Source organism: Dipodomys merriami, unplaced genomic scaffold, assembly GCF_024711535.1.
Source record: "Dipodomys merriami isolate MVZ:Mamm:240054 unplaced genomic scaffold, mDipMer1.0.p SCAF_435, whole genome shotgun sequence".
Lineage (NCBI taxonomy): Eukaryota > Metazoa > Chordata > Mammalia > Rodentia > Heteromyidae > Dipodomys > Dipodomys merriami.
This window is the reverse complement of record NW_027205993.1, coordinates 677,676-696,444: the sequence shown is the minus strand read 5'-3', so window position 1 is coordinate 696,444 and position 18,769 is coordinate 677,676. Positions and strand designations below refer to the sequence as shown.

Sequence of the window (18,769 nt, the reverse complement as noted above, 5' to 3'; positions counted from 1 at the left end):
AAGGTCTCAGTGTGGAAATCCTAACTATTCAAGGGCAAAACAAAGAAAGGGCATGATGCCAGGTGAGCTGTCTCAGAATCTGATGAATAAAATTAGTCATGCTGTCTGCATGACTTAGAAAGCTCCCTGACTGCATGAGTGGCTAGGAGTGCCTGGAGCAAAAGACATAGCTTCCCTAGAAAAAAGCTGGGTCAATACACACACAGTCAGCTTATAAACCCAACCTCTCTAATATACCAACACAAAGCTGTAACTAGTGACCACAAAGCCCCACTAACGTACATTCATTTCAGTCTAATTTTGTCTAGACAGGAATGTGGGAAAGGGTGTCTCTCATATCCACCAGAAAAAAGCTGCAGATCTAATACTTTCCAGCTACCACATTACATCAGCTTCAGAAGATGGAACCGTAGAACCCCAGTGGGACTGCTAGGCCAGAAGCTTATACCTTGGGCTTGTTTGTGGGTCATCACAGCTTCTGTCCGCTGTACATGTCTCTTCAGCAGCTGGGAGCTCCCAATCTGACTAGATTTCTGGGCAGAGGTCACTGTGGTCACTTTGGTCTTGGGACTGGATGTGGGGCTGCTGGACACACTAGAGAGATCCTGGGTAGAATACGAAGGCCAAGAGATGAGCCAATGTTGTTTGAATTTAGACATTGGTCAGCATGTTCCCCTGGAACTCCCAAGTATCCCTAGGAAGTCAACTATGTAGTCTTCAGTACCCAGGAACTGAACTACCCTGCCTGAACTACCTCTGAGCCTGAGGGTGAGGCAGGGAGCTTGGCAGCTGGAGAAGTAGGCCGACTGCCCCGTTCAGACACTTCAAAGGCCAAGTCTCTTCGGGCTATATCACGAGGTTTCTTCTTCTTCTCAGCATCCTGATCCCGAGGCTCAGAGCCCATGTGACCTTCAGTTCGAGTGAGCACTCCAGTCAGAAAGTCCACAATCTCATCCTAATGTAAAAAAGAATCCAGGTCTATGAGTCTTCTGGGGAGCAGGAATTTCCCAGATGGTTTGCAACTAAGCGAGATTCTTCCTGGGCATTGGCTCCTAGATGTGCTGGTCCTTTCTCACTCACAAAGCATATACAAATCCCATGCTTCTGAATGACTGTGGTTGAAAAAGACTAGCATGTACCTCTGCTCTGTGAGGAAGCAGGTACATTCTACCCCCCCTCCAGCAAACCCTTTCTCCCAGATGCCTTGCTTATGTCTCAGGTTACCTCCCCTTTGCTCTTTTTCTCTTTTTTCTGATTATAATTTAGCCCCACAGAGGGCTCAGTGGATATTCCTTCATACTCCAAAGCCAATGAGCCTGTTGCCAACAGCATGAAACCCAAAAGGCAAACACGTACAGGACACCTGTTTACCTGAATACACCTGTCCACCATGCTCTGAGTCAACCCTTCTGATTTCTTCTTCGCTTTGCTTATTCTAAGAAATAAAAAAGGAGAAAAATGTTTACTTTTCTTCTCTGTGTTACTTTGTAGGCCTGGAAAGACTACATGAGTCCTAAAGCAGGTGATGTGACCTTTATGAGCCTGTTTTCATATCTGCATCGTAACACCCCATTCAGGGAGATATGGGGATTAAACAAAATGACTATCCACTTCAGAAGGCCTACACTTCTAACTTAACAAGTAAAGCTGACTTGGATTGCCAGGGCCACATAGAGGGATTCCATACCTTCTACCTCCCTAGTCTCCCAACTCCGAGATTACTAGATTAGTGGAAGAAGATTCAAGGGGGCCCTTTGTTAGTTCTAAAGGGGGGGGGGAGGAAGGACCTCACTTAGTGGCATTCTTCTTTGAAAAGCTAGCCTTAAAATTCCCTGGTTTTGGGCTGGGAAGATTGCTCAGTGGTAGAGTGCTTGCCTTGCATGCCTGAGGCCCTGGGTTCGATTCCTCAGCACCACATAAGCAGAAAAAGCCAGAAGTGGTGCTGTGGCTCAAGTGGTAGAGTGCTAGCCTTGAGCTGAAGAGCTGAGGGACAGTGCCTAGGCCCAGAGTTCAAGCCCCATAACCAAAAAAAAAAAAAAAAAAAAAAAAAATCCCCTGGTTTCAAAACAGATGTGGTGATACATACCTATAATCTAGCACCTGGGAGGCTAAGAAAAGAAAATCTGGGGTTTTAGGCCAGTCTGGGCTATATAATGAGTTCAAGGCAAGCTTAGGCTACATAGTGAGACCCTGTCTCAAAAAAATATATATCACTGACTTTTAAACTGAGACTCCTAGCAAAGAGAACAAGATCCCCAAGTTACAAGATGGAGAACATTATTGAACCTTTAAATTCTGATAAGCCAATTGACTGGCTGTTGGCTCTGATTTTGTATATATATATTTTTCCAGTTCTGGGGCTTGAACTTAGGATCTAGGCACTGTCCCTGAGCTTCTTTTGCTCAAGGCTAGTACTCTACCACTTGAGCCACAGTGCCACTTCTGGCTTTTTCTGTTTATGTGGTACTTAGGAATCGAACCCAGGGCTTCATGCATGCTAGGCAAGCCCTCTACCACTAAGCCACATTCTCAGCCCAACACTTTCATTTTTTAGAAGACTGGGAGTTGCACAAACTTCTTGAGTTGCACAAACTTCTCGAGTTACACAAACTTCTAAGCAAAGAGGTCAAGTCCTAAAAGGTCTCTCACTTCTCAGTCCAATGACCTTGGCATCATGCAGAAATGTTTCATAAGCTACCTCACAGTTCTTCCGGCTTTTTTCTTTTTGCTTATGTGGTGCTGAGGAATCGAACCCAGGGCCTCAGGCACACAAGGCAAATGCTCTACCACTGAGCCACCTTCCCAGCCCTACCTCATAACTCTTGAAAACAGCATTCCTAGTTCTCCTTACTCCCTCACAGCAAGTCAAAACAAACTCTATTCCCCTGTAGAAAAGATTTTCTGGGGCTGGGAAGGTGGCTCAGTGGTAGAGCGCTTGCCTTGCATGCATGAGGCCCTGGGTTCAATTCCTCAGCACCACATAAGCAAAAAGAAAAAAGCCAGAAATGGGTAGAGCGCTAGCCTTGAGCTGAAGAGCTGAGGGACAGCACCCAGGCTCTGAGTTCAGACCTCATGACCGGACCCCCCCCCCCCAAAAAAGAAAAGATTTTCTGAACTACCAAGAAAAGCAATGTATTTACATAAAAAACATTGTTCAGTGCATCGAAAGGCAGGCTGGCAAATGACAAGGCCAGAAGGACCAAAAAAAAAAAAAAAAAACAGCTTCGGAGCAAGTACTTAGTTTTCTAGTGTGTAACTGAAAATTAATCTCTAAGGCTGAATATATAGAAAAAGGAAGCCAAATAGATAATACAACCTCTTTTTTTTTTTTTTTGGGTCCGGTCATGGGGCCTGAACTCTGGGCTTGGGCACTGTCCCTCAGCTCTTCAGCTCAAGGCTAGTGCTCTACCACTTGAGCCACAGCACCACTTCTGGCTTTTTTCTTTTTGCTTATGTGGTGCTGAGGAATCAAACCCAGGGCCTCATGCATGCAAGGCAAGCACTCTACCACTGAGCCACCTTCCCAGCCCCTACAACCTCTTTTTCAGTACATTAGATGAGAATGTAACTATAGACCAGTTGTAGAGGCCCACACCTAAACTCTTAGCTACTCGGGAATTAGAGATCAGAAAGCTTGCAGTTTCAAGTCAGCCTGAGCAAAAATTAACAAGATCATCACTTCAGTCAGCAGCTGGGCATAGTAACACATGCCAGTCCCCCTAGGTATACAGAGGCCATAGGTCTATGACAGTTCAGGCATAAATGTGAGACTCCATTTGAATAACTAAAGCCAAAAAGGCTGGGGGGAAAGCATGGCTCAAGTGGTAGAATACCTGTTTAGCAAGCAAAAGTCCAAGTTTGAACATGATTAGTGTCCCCAAAACATGTAACTACAATCTTACATGCTTCATCACTACAAGGAAAGTCTGTCTCAATGACCAGTCATCTTCCTAAAACCTCTCTCAAACTTTGCCTGTATTTATACTCCGAAGTTTCTCAAATATGACTTAAAACAAGTAACATCTATGTTCACATTCCACCTCAGTTAAGGCATAAATATTTTTAAATGCCTACTCTAGTCAAAGTCTATAGCAAATAAAGTATTTATAGAGCCTCAAGTTTCTTCTTCCCACAAGTTAACTAATTGCAATGGAAAAAACAGAAATTTCATACTGGAGAACCTGGCAGAAGCTACCTTAATCATGTGACTAAGGTTATTATCAGTAGTTTTAAGATGAATCAGTATTATATATCCCCTGAAGGGATGCACTGAAATGGGTAATCATTTATGGACATTGTTGCCAAAAATGTGTATCTTCAACATAATCAAAAGAAAATGTAAAAAAACGTAAACTGAGGGGCAATCTACAAAATACTTGGCTAGTAATCTTCAAAAATATCAAAGTCATGAAAGACAAAGACTGAGGAACTACATCAAATTCACAGACTGAGGCTCGACAATTAAAAATGCAACTAATGTGTTCTTGAACTAGAACCTATACCAGAAAAATAACAATCAGAAGACAACAGCAAATTAGATAATGCTATCATACTAATGTTAATTTTCAGATTTTGCTAACTGAGCCAGATTAGTCTATAGTTCCACTGCTACCTAACGGGCATTCTTCTACATTGTAACTTGTTCCCTGCAGCTCTGGGGAAGCCTACTTACCTGAGATTATCATCAGCTCCTCCAACTACCACCAAGCTGTTTTCAGCTCGGATCTTCTCCCGGAAGTCCTCCATGGCTTCAGGGTGACACTGTAGGGAATTCTGACCAATCACAAAGAGGACTGGAGTCTTCATATCCAAGAGGGGATCATCTACATCCTAAAACAAGTACAGGTTTTAGATTTGGCCAGTTCATACTCAGGAAGCACTGACCTTGAAAGTTTGGGGATGTTTCAAGGAGTAGGTTATGTACCAGCTGGGTTCCTCACCCCAACTTGGATGAGACATGCACTCCTATTGTCCCCCAATCCCACTGCTGATGACCCAGCAACCAACTTCACCTCACTCTTACCCCCCGGGGACCATCCACGGTAAGCAGAGGAAACCCAAGGCAGATGACTGCAGTGACATACTCCATTACTGACACCTGTAAATAAGGACACCATATGTTTGAAGGGCAAGTGATTTCATTGCACCTCCCCCTACCCAGGATCAAAGAGTAGCCCAGACCCATCATGCAGTCCCATCTTTTCCTCCCTTGTTCTAACCCCCAGCTGCATAAGCCATGGTGACAGCAGTAAAAATACAGAATATAAGGTGTGCTATCCCACAAGCAGCTACTACTTAAGAGAACTAGGGTTCTGAAAGGACCCAGGTCACATCTGTACCAAAGGATGGGAAGTATAATACTTCAACTCTGTCAATCCCCAAGACCAGAGCCTTCTTGCTTTATTTTTCTCCACTAGGTGCGCATACAATAAAAAGACTACAAATGTTGGGCTTGGGTTGTGGGCTCAGTGACAGCTAAATGACACTTGACTAACATGCATAAGGCCCTGGGTTCCATCAGTAGAGAGGAGGAGAAGGGAAGGAAAGAGGGAGAGAGGAAAGAAAGGAGGAAGGGAGGGAAAGGAGGGAGAGAGGAAGAAAGAACACTAATAGTGCTCTTCTCTTGTAAGAAAAGTCTCTTCCAAAGCGGGGTGCTGGTGGCTCACGCCTGTAATCCTAGCTACTCAGGAGGCTGAGATCTGAGGATCGTGGTTCAAAGCCAGCCCGGGCAGGAGAGACCGTGAGACTCCTATCTCCATTAAACCACCAGAAAAACGGAAGTGGCGCTACAGCTCAAGTGGTAGAGTGCTAGCCTTGAGCTGAAGAGCTGAGGGACAGCGCCCAGGCCCAGAGTTCAAGCCCCACGGTCGACAAAAAAAAAAAAAAAAGAAAAAAAGAAAAGTCTCTTCCATTGGGCTTAGGAGCTAGCTCTCACACATCCCAGATTTCTCAAAGCAGTCAGCTACTAAGGATGGAGTTCTGTTGCTGTCCTTGGGGGGAAGGAGTATGGGTAGGTGCTGTCTTTCTCTTGTCGTTCTAGGGCTCATACTAAACTAGACTGAGAAGGATGGAGGCTTGGACATTTCAGAAACACACAAACTAGCAGCAGGTATATGAATACATGTAAGATAATAAAATAAAAGGTTCTTTGGTATCTAATAAAGGGATTATACATGAGCATGTGAAATTTGAGAGCTAATAATTTGGGCCTAATAGAATTATTCATTTTTTAGGTGGGGAAATCATATGGTACTTGTTTAAAGAAATCTTACATACTGAAACATATATAAATGAAATATACTTGATACTGTCTTCAAAATAACGTGTGTGTGTGTGTGTGTGTGTGTGTGTGTGTGTGTGTGGTGAGGTGAGGTGGGGAAAGGGGGGCGGAATGGGGGTTGGGGGAGGAGGAATAAGCAAGTAATTAGGCAGGCTAAGAAGAAACTAGCCTTTTGGTGAGATGACTGCTGGTAAAGCTGGGTGTGAGACCCATGAGGCTTATTAGTCTAGTCTCCTTGCCTTTGTTCTTGCCTAAGCTTTTCCAAAATAAAGTTAAAAGAATAAAGGTTATCTTCCAGTTTGTTATGCAATTATACTAGCAAAGCATTAAACATAGGGATTGAAACACAGTAAATGGGACTGGGAAGGTGGCTCAGTGATAAGAGTGCTTGCCCCGCATGCATGAGGTCCTGGGTTCGATTCCTCAGCACCATATAAACAGAAACCAGTAAAGGACTCAGTATAGCCACGAGTAGTAACAGCAGTTCTCAGTGACCTCTAAATAAGATGGAAATCACTTACGTGACAGGCTACCAAAGCTCCCGTGTTCCATCCAATCAATATAATAGGTTTATGTGGAAAATGGCTATGAATCTGTGGGAAGGGAAAGCAGCTGGTAAAACAGGAAGCCACAGAACAGTGGTATACTACCTAGAAGGCTGGGCATGGCACATTCTCACCTCTAATACTTTGCTTCTCACTGCACCAATCATGTGCTCCAGACACTGCAGAACTCCAACCCCAATGCCATTGTTCAGCAAATGTGTGGCCACAGGGATGACCTAAAAGAAGTAAGTTTCAAAACTTTCTATTCTGCTTAACTTACCTTGAATCCCTTCGATCTTGAACAATCACCATTCAAATGCCAAATAAAAGATGAATTTGGGCGATTCCACAATTGAATTCATCATTAAAAAAAAAAGTTTTTAAATTTTATGGGTTACTGTTTCCTAAGTCAGGTAATGAGTATATTCCTTTTTGAACAATGTCATTCCTTTCTTTGCTCCCTCCAAGTTTTTCTCTCCTATCCCTGCCCACAAGTTGCATAGTTCATTTTCAACACAGTGTTTACAGAGTAGCATTGCTACATTTGTTCACCCTTAGATTTATCCATTTTGATACTCCCACCCTTAGCAAGCTCCTTTCTTTTAATCCTTCATGATCACATTCCCACCTAGCCGAGTTCTTTTGCCTAACACATACCTTGCCTAAGCAGGAGAGCTGAGACTGCCAGAAGCGGTGGCGGCGTGAAGTGGGGAACACAGAGCTGGAGGGGCCAGAGGAGGCAATGAGAATCAGAGGCGAGCCAGGAAGTTTGCTCTGAGGAGAGAATCCCAACCAAAAACAAATGAATGAGAAGTATTCATCCACAAAAATACCAATGAATCTATCCCAATACATTTCTCATCCTCACCTTTTTACTAATGAAACAAGTAAGCTATTTATCATCTTCTAGCCACGGTTCTAGATGACCTAAATATTTCATGTGTCACAGTGAAGTCTGAGTATCCAACTTACTGGTTTGTTATGAGAAAGCACCCCCACAGCAGGGTCCCAAGGCCTTTTGAGGAGGAGGGACAAGGCTTCAGCTCCTGCAGCCCCAGTCTTTGTGTTGGATGACACAAGCATCCGGTCAATCAAGGTTGGGATCTAGAAAGATGAGCAAAGAAGATTCCAGTGTGAAGCAGGATGGCAGGTGCACAACGCTATGCCAAGTCACTGTGCTTCCCTTGTGGCTGAAACAACGGCCACATACCATCATGCTCAGCCAGTAGTTGAGAGGGAGTCACTCAAACTTCTTTTTTGCTCAGACTGGACTTAAATTGCCACCTTCCAATCTCCACTTCCTGAGCAGCTGGGATTACAGGATTGACCTACCACATCTGGCTAAACCTTTCTTATTAAAGTGAGTCAGCAAGAGGCCTGTCAAACTTTTCTTGGGAGCAAACATACAAATAAGGGAGTGGCCAACAAACAGTGCTCCTGCTATGAAAGTGGGTTTGTCCATTAAAAAGCATCTTGGGACTTAAGTTTATTCCCATTCCTTTTCTAAATGATTATGTTCTTGTCATCCTTGTTATGAAGGTAAGATCCAAAGGATCATAGTTCCATGCCAACTTGTAGGAAAAAAGTTTGGGAGACTACCTCAACAGAAGCTGGGAATAACAAGCATGTCTGTCATCCCACCTATAGAGGGAAGCGTAAAACAGGAAGATGTAGTCCAGGCAAGTTCCTGAGCCAAAAGCAAGACCACATCTCAAAATAACCAGCAGTACAAATATGGGTTGAAGGTTTGTGCCTCAGTATTAGAATAACTACCTAGGCAAGCATGAATCCCTGAATTCAAATCCTAGTACCACCACATACACATACATACACAGAAATATACCCACACAGAAGGAAGGGTAAGGACAGTTATATAGAGACCAATTCACTGTCAATAGTAAATAGTAATATAAAAATAATCTAAATGTCTATGTTTAGGTATTAAGAATTACTTTCAAATATTTATAAAAATTTATGCAACACAAAAATAATTTTGTTAATATGTTATAAGTAAAACAAAATATAGGCTGGGTATGGTAGCTTATACCTGTAATCATAGCCACTCAGGATATGGAGAACCAAGTTTGAGGTTAACAAAAAAGTTAGAGACTTGCAATTTAACAAATAAACTAGGAGCCAGGCATCAGTGACTTATGCATAAAATCCTAGATATTCAAGAGGCTGAGATCTGAAAATAGAGGTTTTGGGAGTCAGTCCAGGCAGACAAATCCACTCTAGCTCTACCACTCCTAGCTTGGAGCATTCCTCTCACTATGTGAGAGGCATGGGTAGCAAGGTCACAATCAGAAGCTAGGTGGTCAGAAAGCACAAGGCTCTGTCTGAAAAATACCTAAAGCAAAAAGGGTTAGGAGTGGCTTGAGTGGTAGAGGATTTTCCTAGTAGACTCAAACCCTGAGCTCAAATCTAGTACTGCCAAGAAAGAATAGAAAAGATATAAAAGTTACCTTTACTTAAAAAAAGCTGTAAGAGCTGGATGAATTAAAATATATTAAAAGGCCGGGTACTGGTGGCTCAGGCCTGTAATCCTAGCTACTTAGGAGGCTGAGATCTGGGGATTGCAGTTCAAAGCCAGCCCAGGCAGGAAACTCCATGAGACTCTTATCTCCAATAAACCACCAGAAAACCGGAAGTGGCACTGTGGCTCAAGTGGTAGAGCACTAGCCTTGAGTTGAATAGCTGAGGGACAACACCCAGGCCCAGAGTTCAAGCCCCTGACCAACAAAAACAAAAACAAAATAAAAAAAGCTGTAAGAAAATTTGCCAAAATATTAATGTAATTATTTCTATGGAATTATGGTTGATCTTTTTCCTTTATAGATTTATGTGTGTTCTAGATTTCTTCAGTAAGTAACAGTTCATTTTTCCAATTTTTTTAAAATCCACAATTTCTTCTAGAGTACAGCCTTCAAGCTATAGCATGTTAATTAAACCTATTATTGTATCCACCTCCCCAAATCCTACTATATTATAGATATTGTGATTTATACTATATCCTGTGTTTTTAGTATCCACACAAAATGTTACCTCACAAGTGTATAAATATAGGTTTCAGATATGCTGGTGCTTATACCTTAAAAAGTGTCTGTGTGAACGCCACACTACCCACAGAAAGCTCAAAACAGTCTCAGGGCAAGGAAAGGTTTTTGAATATTAGAGGACACATTCAGAATTTTACCAAAAAAAGGGATTGGGAAGTGGGCTAGAGACTGCAGAATAAAAAGCACTATAGTTTGATTCATGTTGCAAAATTTGAAAGGTAGAAGATAAACTGCTCTTAATTTAAAAAGAAATACACTAGAGGCTAGGAATGTGGTGCAGTGGTAGAGTACTTGCCTAACATTTGTAAAACCCTGGGTTTGATCTCCAGCATTGAAAAATATAAAAAAGAAATTAAAAAACAACAAAAGTGGACAATGCACTATAGTATAATTTACTCAGAATCTTGTATCTGTTTGTCCCCTATACACATGTATGTTTCAAATAAATAAATTTAGTAAGGCTTGAAAACTAGTCATGCTGGTAGGTGCATGTAATCCCAGGGCCTGAAAGGCTAGGGTAGTTCATGAGAGCCTGGGTTACACAAGGATATCATAGGGGTGGGGGAATACACAGACAGAAAAAAAAGATTTCTGGACAAGAAATTAGGGAATTATCACCATGAGCCTGTCCCAGTTAACTCTCAAGTCACTAAATGTGTGGCAGCTGCTGTTACACCCAGCTAAATTCCCCTTGCAGAGGAATTTAATCTACACGGGGAAAGAAAGACACACTCACAAATAACACTGGGGCTTGGATAACTGCCATGAGAAAAACAGAAGTTCCATACTGTTGATTTGAATCACTCAATGGAGGGGGGAGGTTAACAGGTATTTCTCATCTAAAGAAGCACTAAAATAGACTATTAGAACCGGCAGGATTCCAAAAGATGATGAGAGAAGAGATACTAGTAACAGGCAAGAATGTGTGGGGCTTACCCAGGCAGGTGGACTGAAGTCAAGGACTTCAGGAAGGCGAATGTAAACTAATAAAGAAGGTTAAAGCCCAACTGTAAAAGCTCTCTACCACAATAGGATATTCTTTGTAACTCCCCTCCCCCTTTTAAGAGCTTGGGTGCTGTCCCTGAGTTTTGTGTGTGTGTGTGTGTGTTGGGTGTGTGTTGGGTGTGTGTGTGTGTTGGGTGTGTGTGTGTGTTGGGTGTGTGTGTGTGTTGGGTGTGTGTGTGTTGGGGGTGTGTTGGGTGTGTGTGTGTGCTGTCCGTGTGTGTGTGTGTGTGTGTGTGTGTGTGTGTGTATGATGTTGACAGCTGAGCCTTCTAGCTACTGCAGCCTCATGCTTTCTGCCTCCAGGACCCTTATACCAAATACTCCACCTTCATCTTCATCCACAGCTCACTCTACTTAAGGGCCTTTGCACCGCTATTTTCTCAGCTTGGAGCTCCCTTTACCCAGCCAGCCATTGTAGATCCCTGAGTTTCTGGAGCATCCTCAACAAAGCATCACAAATTGGATTGATACAAGAGTAAAAACATCTGCTTTCATAGTGCTGAGGCCAGAAGTCTAATAGTAGGGCCACAAGTCTTCCATCTAGAGTCTCTGTAAGGGTGGTTCCCACGTCTTTCAGTATTTGGAGCACCTGGATCCTTCCTGCCTCTGGAAGGTCCTTCCTACCTCTCCCAGCTTCTGGGGGCACCAGGTATCCCTTGGCTTCTGACCAAATTACTCCAGTCCAAATTACTCCCTGCTTCCATCTCCAATCAGCTTTATTCTCAAATTTCCATCATGTGTTTGTGTGCCCATACCAGGGCTTGAACTCCAGGGCTTGAACTCTGGATTTCACACTTTCTTGCTTTTGGCTGGTGTTTTTACCGTGCGTGCGTGCATGTGTGCGTGTGTGTTTGTGTGTTTATATTTTCTTTGGTAGCCAGGCACTGGGTGGCTCATGCCTATAATCGTAGTTTCTCAGGAGGCTGAGATCTGAGGATCATGGTTCAAAGCCACCCCGGGCAGGAAAATCCTTGAGACTCTTATCTCCAATTAACCACCAGAAACCAGAAGTGGCGCTCAAGTTGTAGACAGCACTTGCCTTGAAGTGAAGAGCTGAGGGACAGTGCCCAGGCTCAGAGTTCAAGCCCCATGACAGACAAAAAAATAAAACAAAATCATAATTTCTTTGGTGATGGGGCTTGAACTTAGGGCCTGAGCACTGACCCTGAGCTCTTTTGCTCAAGGCTAGTGCTGTACTATTTTGAATCACAGCTTCACTTCCAGTTTTCTGGTAGTTAATTGGAGATAAGAATCTCATGGACGGAAGCGGGGCGCTGGTGGCTCACGCCTGTAATCCTATCTACTCAGGAGGCTGAGATCTGAGGATCGCAGTTCAAAGCCAGCCAGGGCAGGAGAGACCGTGAGACTCCTATCTCCAATAAACCACCAGAAAACTGGAAGTGGCACTGTAGCTCAAGTGGTAGAGCGCTCACCTTGAGCTGAAGAGCTGAGGGACAGCACCCAGGCCCAGAGTTCAAGCCCCACGACCAACCAAAAAAAAGAGTCTCATGGACTTTCCTGCCTGGGCTGGCTTTGAAACATGATCTGAGGATCTCAGTTTCCAGAGTAGCTAGGATTGCAGGTATAAATTGTACCCTGCATTTTTTTTTCCTGCATTTTTTTTTTTAACCTCAAGGCTAGAGTTCTACCACTTGAGCCACAGTTCCAATCCAGCTTATGGGGTAGATAATTGCCATTGGTGCCCAGTAGGTTCACAATTCCCTATTTAATTGTGAGCTAATGATGACTTTGAGACAATGGATCTAATCAGAGTTGACTTAAAAAGCTTTTGCTATCAGGGTAATTGTGTCTCATGCTTGTAATTCTAGCTTCTCAGGAGGCTGAGATGTGTGGATCATGGTTCAAAGCCAGCCCAGGCAGAACAGTCCATGACACTCTTACATCCAACTAACCATCAAAAAGCCCTAAGTGGAGCTATAGCTCAAGTGTTAGAGCATTAGCCTTGAGTGAAAAAATTAAAAGACCCTGAGTTCAAGCCCCAGTAAGAAGGGGAGAGGAAAGGAAGCATAGGGAGGGAAGAGGAAGTGAATAATAGAATGAATCCAAGTTCTCTAACGTCATTTATTGGAGCAAAGCACAATTTTAATGTCCTATAAGAATACCTCAAATAATTCTGAACAGTTGCTGTTGCCTTCCTATAAGCTACCTCGATTAACTGACTTAGTTCGTAAAGAAATAATTAGTAGGAACTGTTACCAGACACATTTTGGAGATGAAGAAACATACACAGCAGCCCTTGCCTCCAGAACCTGCTTTCTACCACACTAGTCCAGTGCTGCCTTAACATCACAATCAAGCAGAATCTCAAGGAAAATAGTTTATGTACAATACTGAGTGCATGAAAGCAGGGACATTTAATGAGACATTCATAATAAATTACTGCAGTCTAAGCATTGCTCCTAAAGGTTGGTGCCAAGGAGAGGATTAAGTGTCAGGTACCACCTCACAGTATAATCCCCTGGCCTGGAGTGCCACAGATCTGCTTCTCACACCTGTATCAACACTACTCCTAGGTAAACCTCCAGGACTATTCAATTTAGCAAATGCTCAAGCACCACCTGCAAGGCGTATTCTGGTTTTCAGGCCTCAAACCTCATCCTGGAGATAAGCAGGGCTGAAGACAGTTATACCAGATGCAAATGTAAAATGATTCTGTCTTCTGCTTTTAATAGTAAATCTGTCAACTTCAACCATGCCTTCCAAGCTATCCATGGGGAACCCTGTCCCACCCCACATCCTAAGCCTCAGCTTACCTTCCCTTTCAGTGTCTGCAATGAATCCAGGTAGGCAGCCAGCATGGGCAGACTCAGGGTCTCCACGAGGGTAGTGTGCAGCCACTGGATCAGTTTGGTGTCCCAGCTCACACTTGCCAGAGCCTGACGCACCCTCCTTGCACACTTGTCCACAGCAACACGGCGCAGCACGGGCTCATTACAAGCCTGAAAGATGTAAGCAGAAGGAACAAGAGTTCTACTTGGTTAGAAAATGGGGAAGACAAGTCAGTCAGCCAGTGAAGCCTGAACTAGGAAGGCCCACTGTGGGCAGATTTCTGGCTTACCCCTTCATTGGCCAAGCGGGCAAGCCGATCAGATTGCAGGGCTTTGAGGATCTTGTTGAATAGCTTGTTCTGGGCCATTGTCCAGCCCGTCCTATAATGGAAACTCTGAGGAATTAAAATCAAACCCTAGAGTTGTTCCCATGTATGTTTACCTAAAGAAGATTTTGCCACATTTTTGCTCTCAGTATGAAAGCGTGTAACTTGAGATAGCTTAAAATCACTAAAACATGAGACCCAGATTCTGGTCCCAATCTTGCCAATGACTCACATCAACACACCTTTTTATCTATCTATCTATCCATCCATCTATCTACCTACCTATCTTTAAGTAGTTGTACAAAGAGGTTTCAATATGTCAGTTTGTAAGTAGTGTGTTTTGATCAATATTACCATTTCCATCATTCTCTCTTCTTCTGTCCCAATCAGAACACCTCTGTATTAACAACACACTAAAAATCAAAATCACTACAAGTCTTTCAATACTAATAAACCTAATTATTAACAACTAAAATAATCACAATAATAAAGAAATGGCTCCACTGCAGACATTTTTAATTTCTTCACTTTTTTTATATTTATATTTTATTTTTTGAGACAAGATCTTGCTATGTAGCTCAGGCCAGCCTTAAATTTGTGCTGCTTCTCAGACTCCTGAATTCTGTGACTACACCATACACCACCATGCTGAGGTTGAAATTCTTAAGTTTTATATTTCACACCAAGGCAGAAAGGATCAGGAAATATCTTTACTTTTCCTATAGTACTGAAGATTGAATCCAGGGTCTTGCACATACTAAGCAAGCACTTACTCTGTCACTTAGCCAGACCTTCTACCCTTCTGCTTGTATTGTGTTTTTGAGACAGGGTCTTGTTAACTGTGTGTAGGCTTAAATCCTCCTGCCTTTGCCTCCTGAGTAGCTGGGATTACAGGCATGTGTCATTATATACAGTTTCATCTACATTTTTTTTTTTTTGAGACAAGATAACAAAATAAGAAACTCAGTATTTGTTTACCAACGTTCTCTGCCATTAAAAAATAAATAAAAAGAAACTGGTAATAACTTTTGAAAATTGAAGTGGAGAGTGGACACAAGTGAGATAGATCAAGGTAGCATTTCATATTAAAGTTATTAAGTAGAGACAACCAGTAGAAAATCTAAATTCTGCCCGGGTACCAGTAGCTCACGCCTATAATCCTAGCTACTTAGGAGGCTGAAATCCGAGGACTGTGTGAGGCTCTTATCTCCAATAACCACCAGAAAACTGTAAGTGGTGCTGTGGCTCAAGTGGTAGAGCGCTCTGAAGAGCTGAGAGACAGTATCCAGACCCAGAGTTCAAGCCCCATGACCGACAAAAACAAATAAATAAATTCAAATTCCTATACGCCTCTTTTTACATCAAAATAAATTTCAAATGTTTAGCAAAAAGCTAAACATTAAAAAATAAAGCTATCAAAGTTCTAGGGGAAAAACAGTGATTATTTACTTACCTACCTACCTACTTCTACCTGTCTGTCTTTGAATAAGACTAAGGATTACCCCAAACTTAGAAGTAAAAAGAGAAAAATATAACTGCATAAAATTTCAAACCCAAGGTGGCTCAGTGGTAGAACGCTTGCCTTGCATGCCTGAGGCCCTGGGTTCGATTCCTCAGCACCACATAAGCAAAAAGAAAAAAAGCTGGAAGTGGCGCTGTGGCTCAAGTGGTAGAGCGCTAGTCTTGAGCTGAAGAGCTGAAGGACAGCACCCAGGCCCAGAGTTCAAGCCCCATGACCGGACCCAAAAAAAAATTTTTTTTCAAACCTCTATTAAAGAAGTATCATAAACAAAGTCAAAACAGTGGAAAAATAATTGACAGTGCTTTTAAATGCTAGAAAAATTATCAAAAAAAAGATGAAACAAATGTGGAAGCTAGATCTAAAATACAACTTATGTATGATAACATATACAAGGCTCAATACATTTATACACAAACAAACTAAGGGAGGGTATACTTAGGGGAAGAATTCAAAGGCATACATCTTCTGAAAAACTATAAGGTACTGTTTATCAAAATGAATACTAAGAAATAGAAACATGTTTTTTGAGGGGGTAAAGGATGGCATAGGAATGGAGAAGGAGTAAGCAAATGTAGTCCATTATATTCAATAGATACTATATAAAAATTAAACTATGTAACTTGTGGGTAGAAATAGGATAGGAAAAATGGGGGAGAAAAAAGGGATGACACTGACCAAGAACCACTGTGCTTATAACCTGACCCCTTTGTACAACTCCTCAGTAATAACAATAAAAAAAATACTCAACAGACAAACAACATACAAAGGTAGATCACAGCCAGATGCCTGCTTGGTCACTGCATCACTTGGAAGGCTAAAGCAGGAGGATCCTGAATTTGAAGCTAACCTGGCTATTTAATGAGACTGTATTAAAGGAAAAAAAAAGGTAGGTATAGCATCTCACCTCACACCTGTAATCCTAGCTCCTCAGGATTTGGGTTCAAGGCCAGCCAGTGCAAAAGTTCTCAAGACCCCCATATTCATCAGTAAAACTTGGACCTAATGATACACACCTGTCATTCCAGCTGTATTGCAAGTATAGCTAGGAGGACGGAGGTCTGTCTAGGTAGGCCCAGGCATAAATTCAAGATCCTATTCAAAAAGCAACTAAAGCAAAAAGGACTAGTGGTAAAGTGCCTACCTTAACAAGTCCAAGGCCTTGAGTTCAAACTCTGTAGTACCCCCCCCCACACACACACAATTACCTACCAAGTAAGTAAAAACTTAAAAGTTTAATACCACTGTGCTATGAGGATATAATAAATTAATAGATCCTCCATATTCTTTCTGTTTATCTCATCCAGGTCTAATGCTAGCGAGGCAAGCACTCTTCTACTTGAACAATGTCTCAGTTTTTTACTTTTTTTTTTTTTTTTTTTTTGCTTTTTTTGCTTATGTGGTGCTAAGGAATCGAACCCAGGGCCTCTGGCATGCAAGGCAAGCACTTTACCTCTGAGCCACCTTCCCAGCCCCAGTTTTTTACTTTTTAAGTTTGGTTTTGAAATAAGCACTTTGTACTTTTGCCTGAGCTAGTCATGGAATACAATCCTCCTTCTGCTTTCAGAGTAGCTGAGATTACAGGCATGTACCTCCATGACCAGACAGTGGCCTCATTTTCTCCCTAAAATAGAATCTCTACCTAAGACATCTCTCATTTTACAACTTACCAGTTACACAGTCTTAAGAGAATCCTAAACTAGGAACCAGGACTTTACCCAGATCTATAAAGGGCTGGTTGTGTGACCTGAGTCTCCTGTATATAAAATAGATATGGACCAGATAACCCTGACATTATCAAATATACGGGTCAGCATGACCACTGGTAAGGATAACAACTAAAATCCATGACTGCAGAGATAGAACCAGGTAACCTCTTTGGCAGTGCCTTCCCATGCATCATCAGAGCTTGCTATAGCTAAATCCTTCCTGAACCTCCAAAGCTACTTTGCCTTTTATAATCACTTGTGGATGCTAGAAGCAATCCTAGGCTTCTGGGGATTGTCCTTTCTCTTCTTGTGCTTTAGTTTTCCTGGTTTAATTCCCATTACTTCATCAGGATCCAGTCCATTTTTGTTGTGGTTTAATATTAAAAGACTGGTTTAGCCAGGCACCACTGGCACATGCCTGTAATCCTAGCAATTCAGGAGACTGAGATCTGAGGACCGCATCTTGAAGTCAGTCTGGGCAGGAAAAGCCTGTAAGAAGACTGTTATCTCCAATTAACTACCCAAAAAAGCTGGACATAGATCTATGGCTCAAGTGGTAGAGCTAGCCTTGAGCAAAGCAGTTCAAAGACAGTGCCCAGGCACTCAATCCAAGCCCTCAAGAACCAGTACAAATAAAAATCAAAATTCAAAAGACTCGATTTGGAAAGTGGAAAGTGAAAGCTTCAACTTCACATTGGATTCAGACTACTTCAGAGGCTTGTGAGACCAGAAGCTCCAGACCACTGGTTTACAATCCCATTTTCCTTCATATTATTGCATACTAACATGAATAGCATGCTTTTTATGTATACTGCTTCTTGGGTAAGATTGAGGATTGGATGGGATAACAGGAGAGAGAGAATGCTCACAAATAGTATAGGAAAACCTCTCTGGAGACACAAGTATCTACCTCCACATTAATAGACCTCTAATGTCCTGTCCTATTTAGGTTAAGTCTCTCTTCCACTGTCCCTCTCGCCCACTCCTCCTCTTCCTTCTTCTCTCTCCCTCCCTTTTTCTTGTTCTGTTTTTGTGCCAGTACTGGCACTTGAACTACAAGGGACTTGATACTGTCCCTTATCTTTTTCACTCAAGGCTAGTGTTTTACCACTTGAGCCATAGTTCACTTCTGTTGTTTTTTTTGGGGGGGGGGGAGGGGAGGATGGTTAATTGAAGATAATAATCTCACAGACTTTCCTGCCTGGGCTGGCTTTGAATCATGAGTTCCTTAGAACTCAGCCTCCAGAGCTGTAAGACAGGCATGAGCCACCAGTGCCTGGCGGTTGAGTCTTAATTGAATTGTAGTGATCACCTTTCCATTCTCCCTCCATTCACATATATACATTTATAAGTTTGTGCAAGTACCTCTGCAGAACAAATATCTCAAAGTAAAATAGAAAAAGTAAAGACTATCTGATTAAAATTTCAGAATTTCCAGTTCTGTGAAAATAATGTATCAAAGGAACCATAGCATCATTAAAATGGTACTATATTGTAGTCTTTCTCAAAGTCAAATAGAAAGAGTAAAGATTATATG

The 18,769-nt window shown here is 42.3% G+C and overlaps 1 protein-coding gene across 8 annotated transcripts in view; it reads right to left on the bottom strand.

Moving 5' to 3' along the window:
• The window catches only part of LOC138807824 (KAT8 regulatory NSL complex subunit 3), a 44,972-nt gene that overhangs the window by 14,243 nt on the left and 11,960 nt on the right, over positions 1 to 18,769 (bottom strand). For 7 of the 8 annotated variants that reach the window (XM_069993611.1, XM_069993613.1, XM_069993612.1 and 4 more), the window contains 11 exons: positions 13,969 to 14,059; positions 13,664 to 13,849; positions 7,798 to 7,929; positions 7,483 to 7,599; positions 6,960 to 7,061; positions 6,802 to 6,873; positions 5,024 to 5,098; positions 4,673 to 4,830; positions 1,372 to 1,435; positions 755 to 955; positions 449 to 605 (listed from right to left, as the gene is read on the bottom strand). In XM_069993611.1, the coding sequence (XP_069849712.1) occupies positions 449 to 605; positions 755 to 955; positions 1,372 to 1,435; positions 4,673 to 4,830; positions 5,024 to 5,098; positions 6,802 to 6,873; positions 6,960 to 7,061; positions 7,483 to 7,599; positions 7,798 to 7,929; positions 13,664 to 13,849; positions 13,969 to 14,059 (1,355 nt within the window). The remainder of the gene's footprint in view (positions 1 to 448; positions 606 to 754; positions 956 to 1,371; positions 1,436 to 4,672; positions 4,831 to 5,023; positions 5,099 to 6,801; positions 6,874 to 6,959; positions 7,062 to 7,482; positions 7,600 to 7,797; positions 7,930 to 13,663; positions 13,850 to 13,968; positions 14,060 to 18,769) is intronic. The other variant, XM_069993618.1, reaches the window with a different exon arrangement.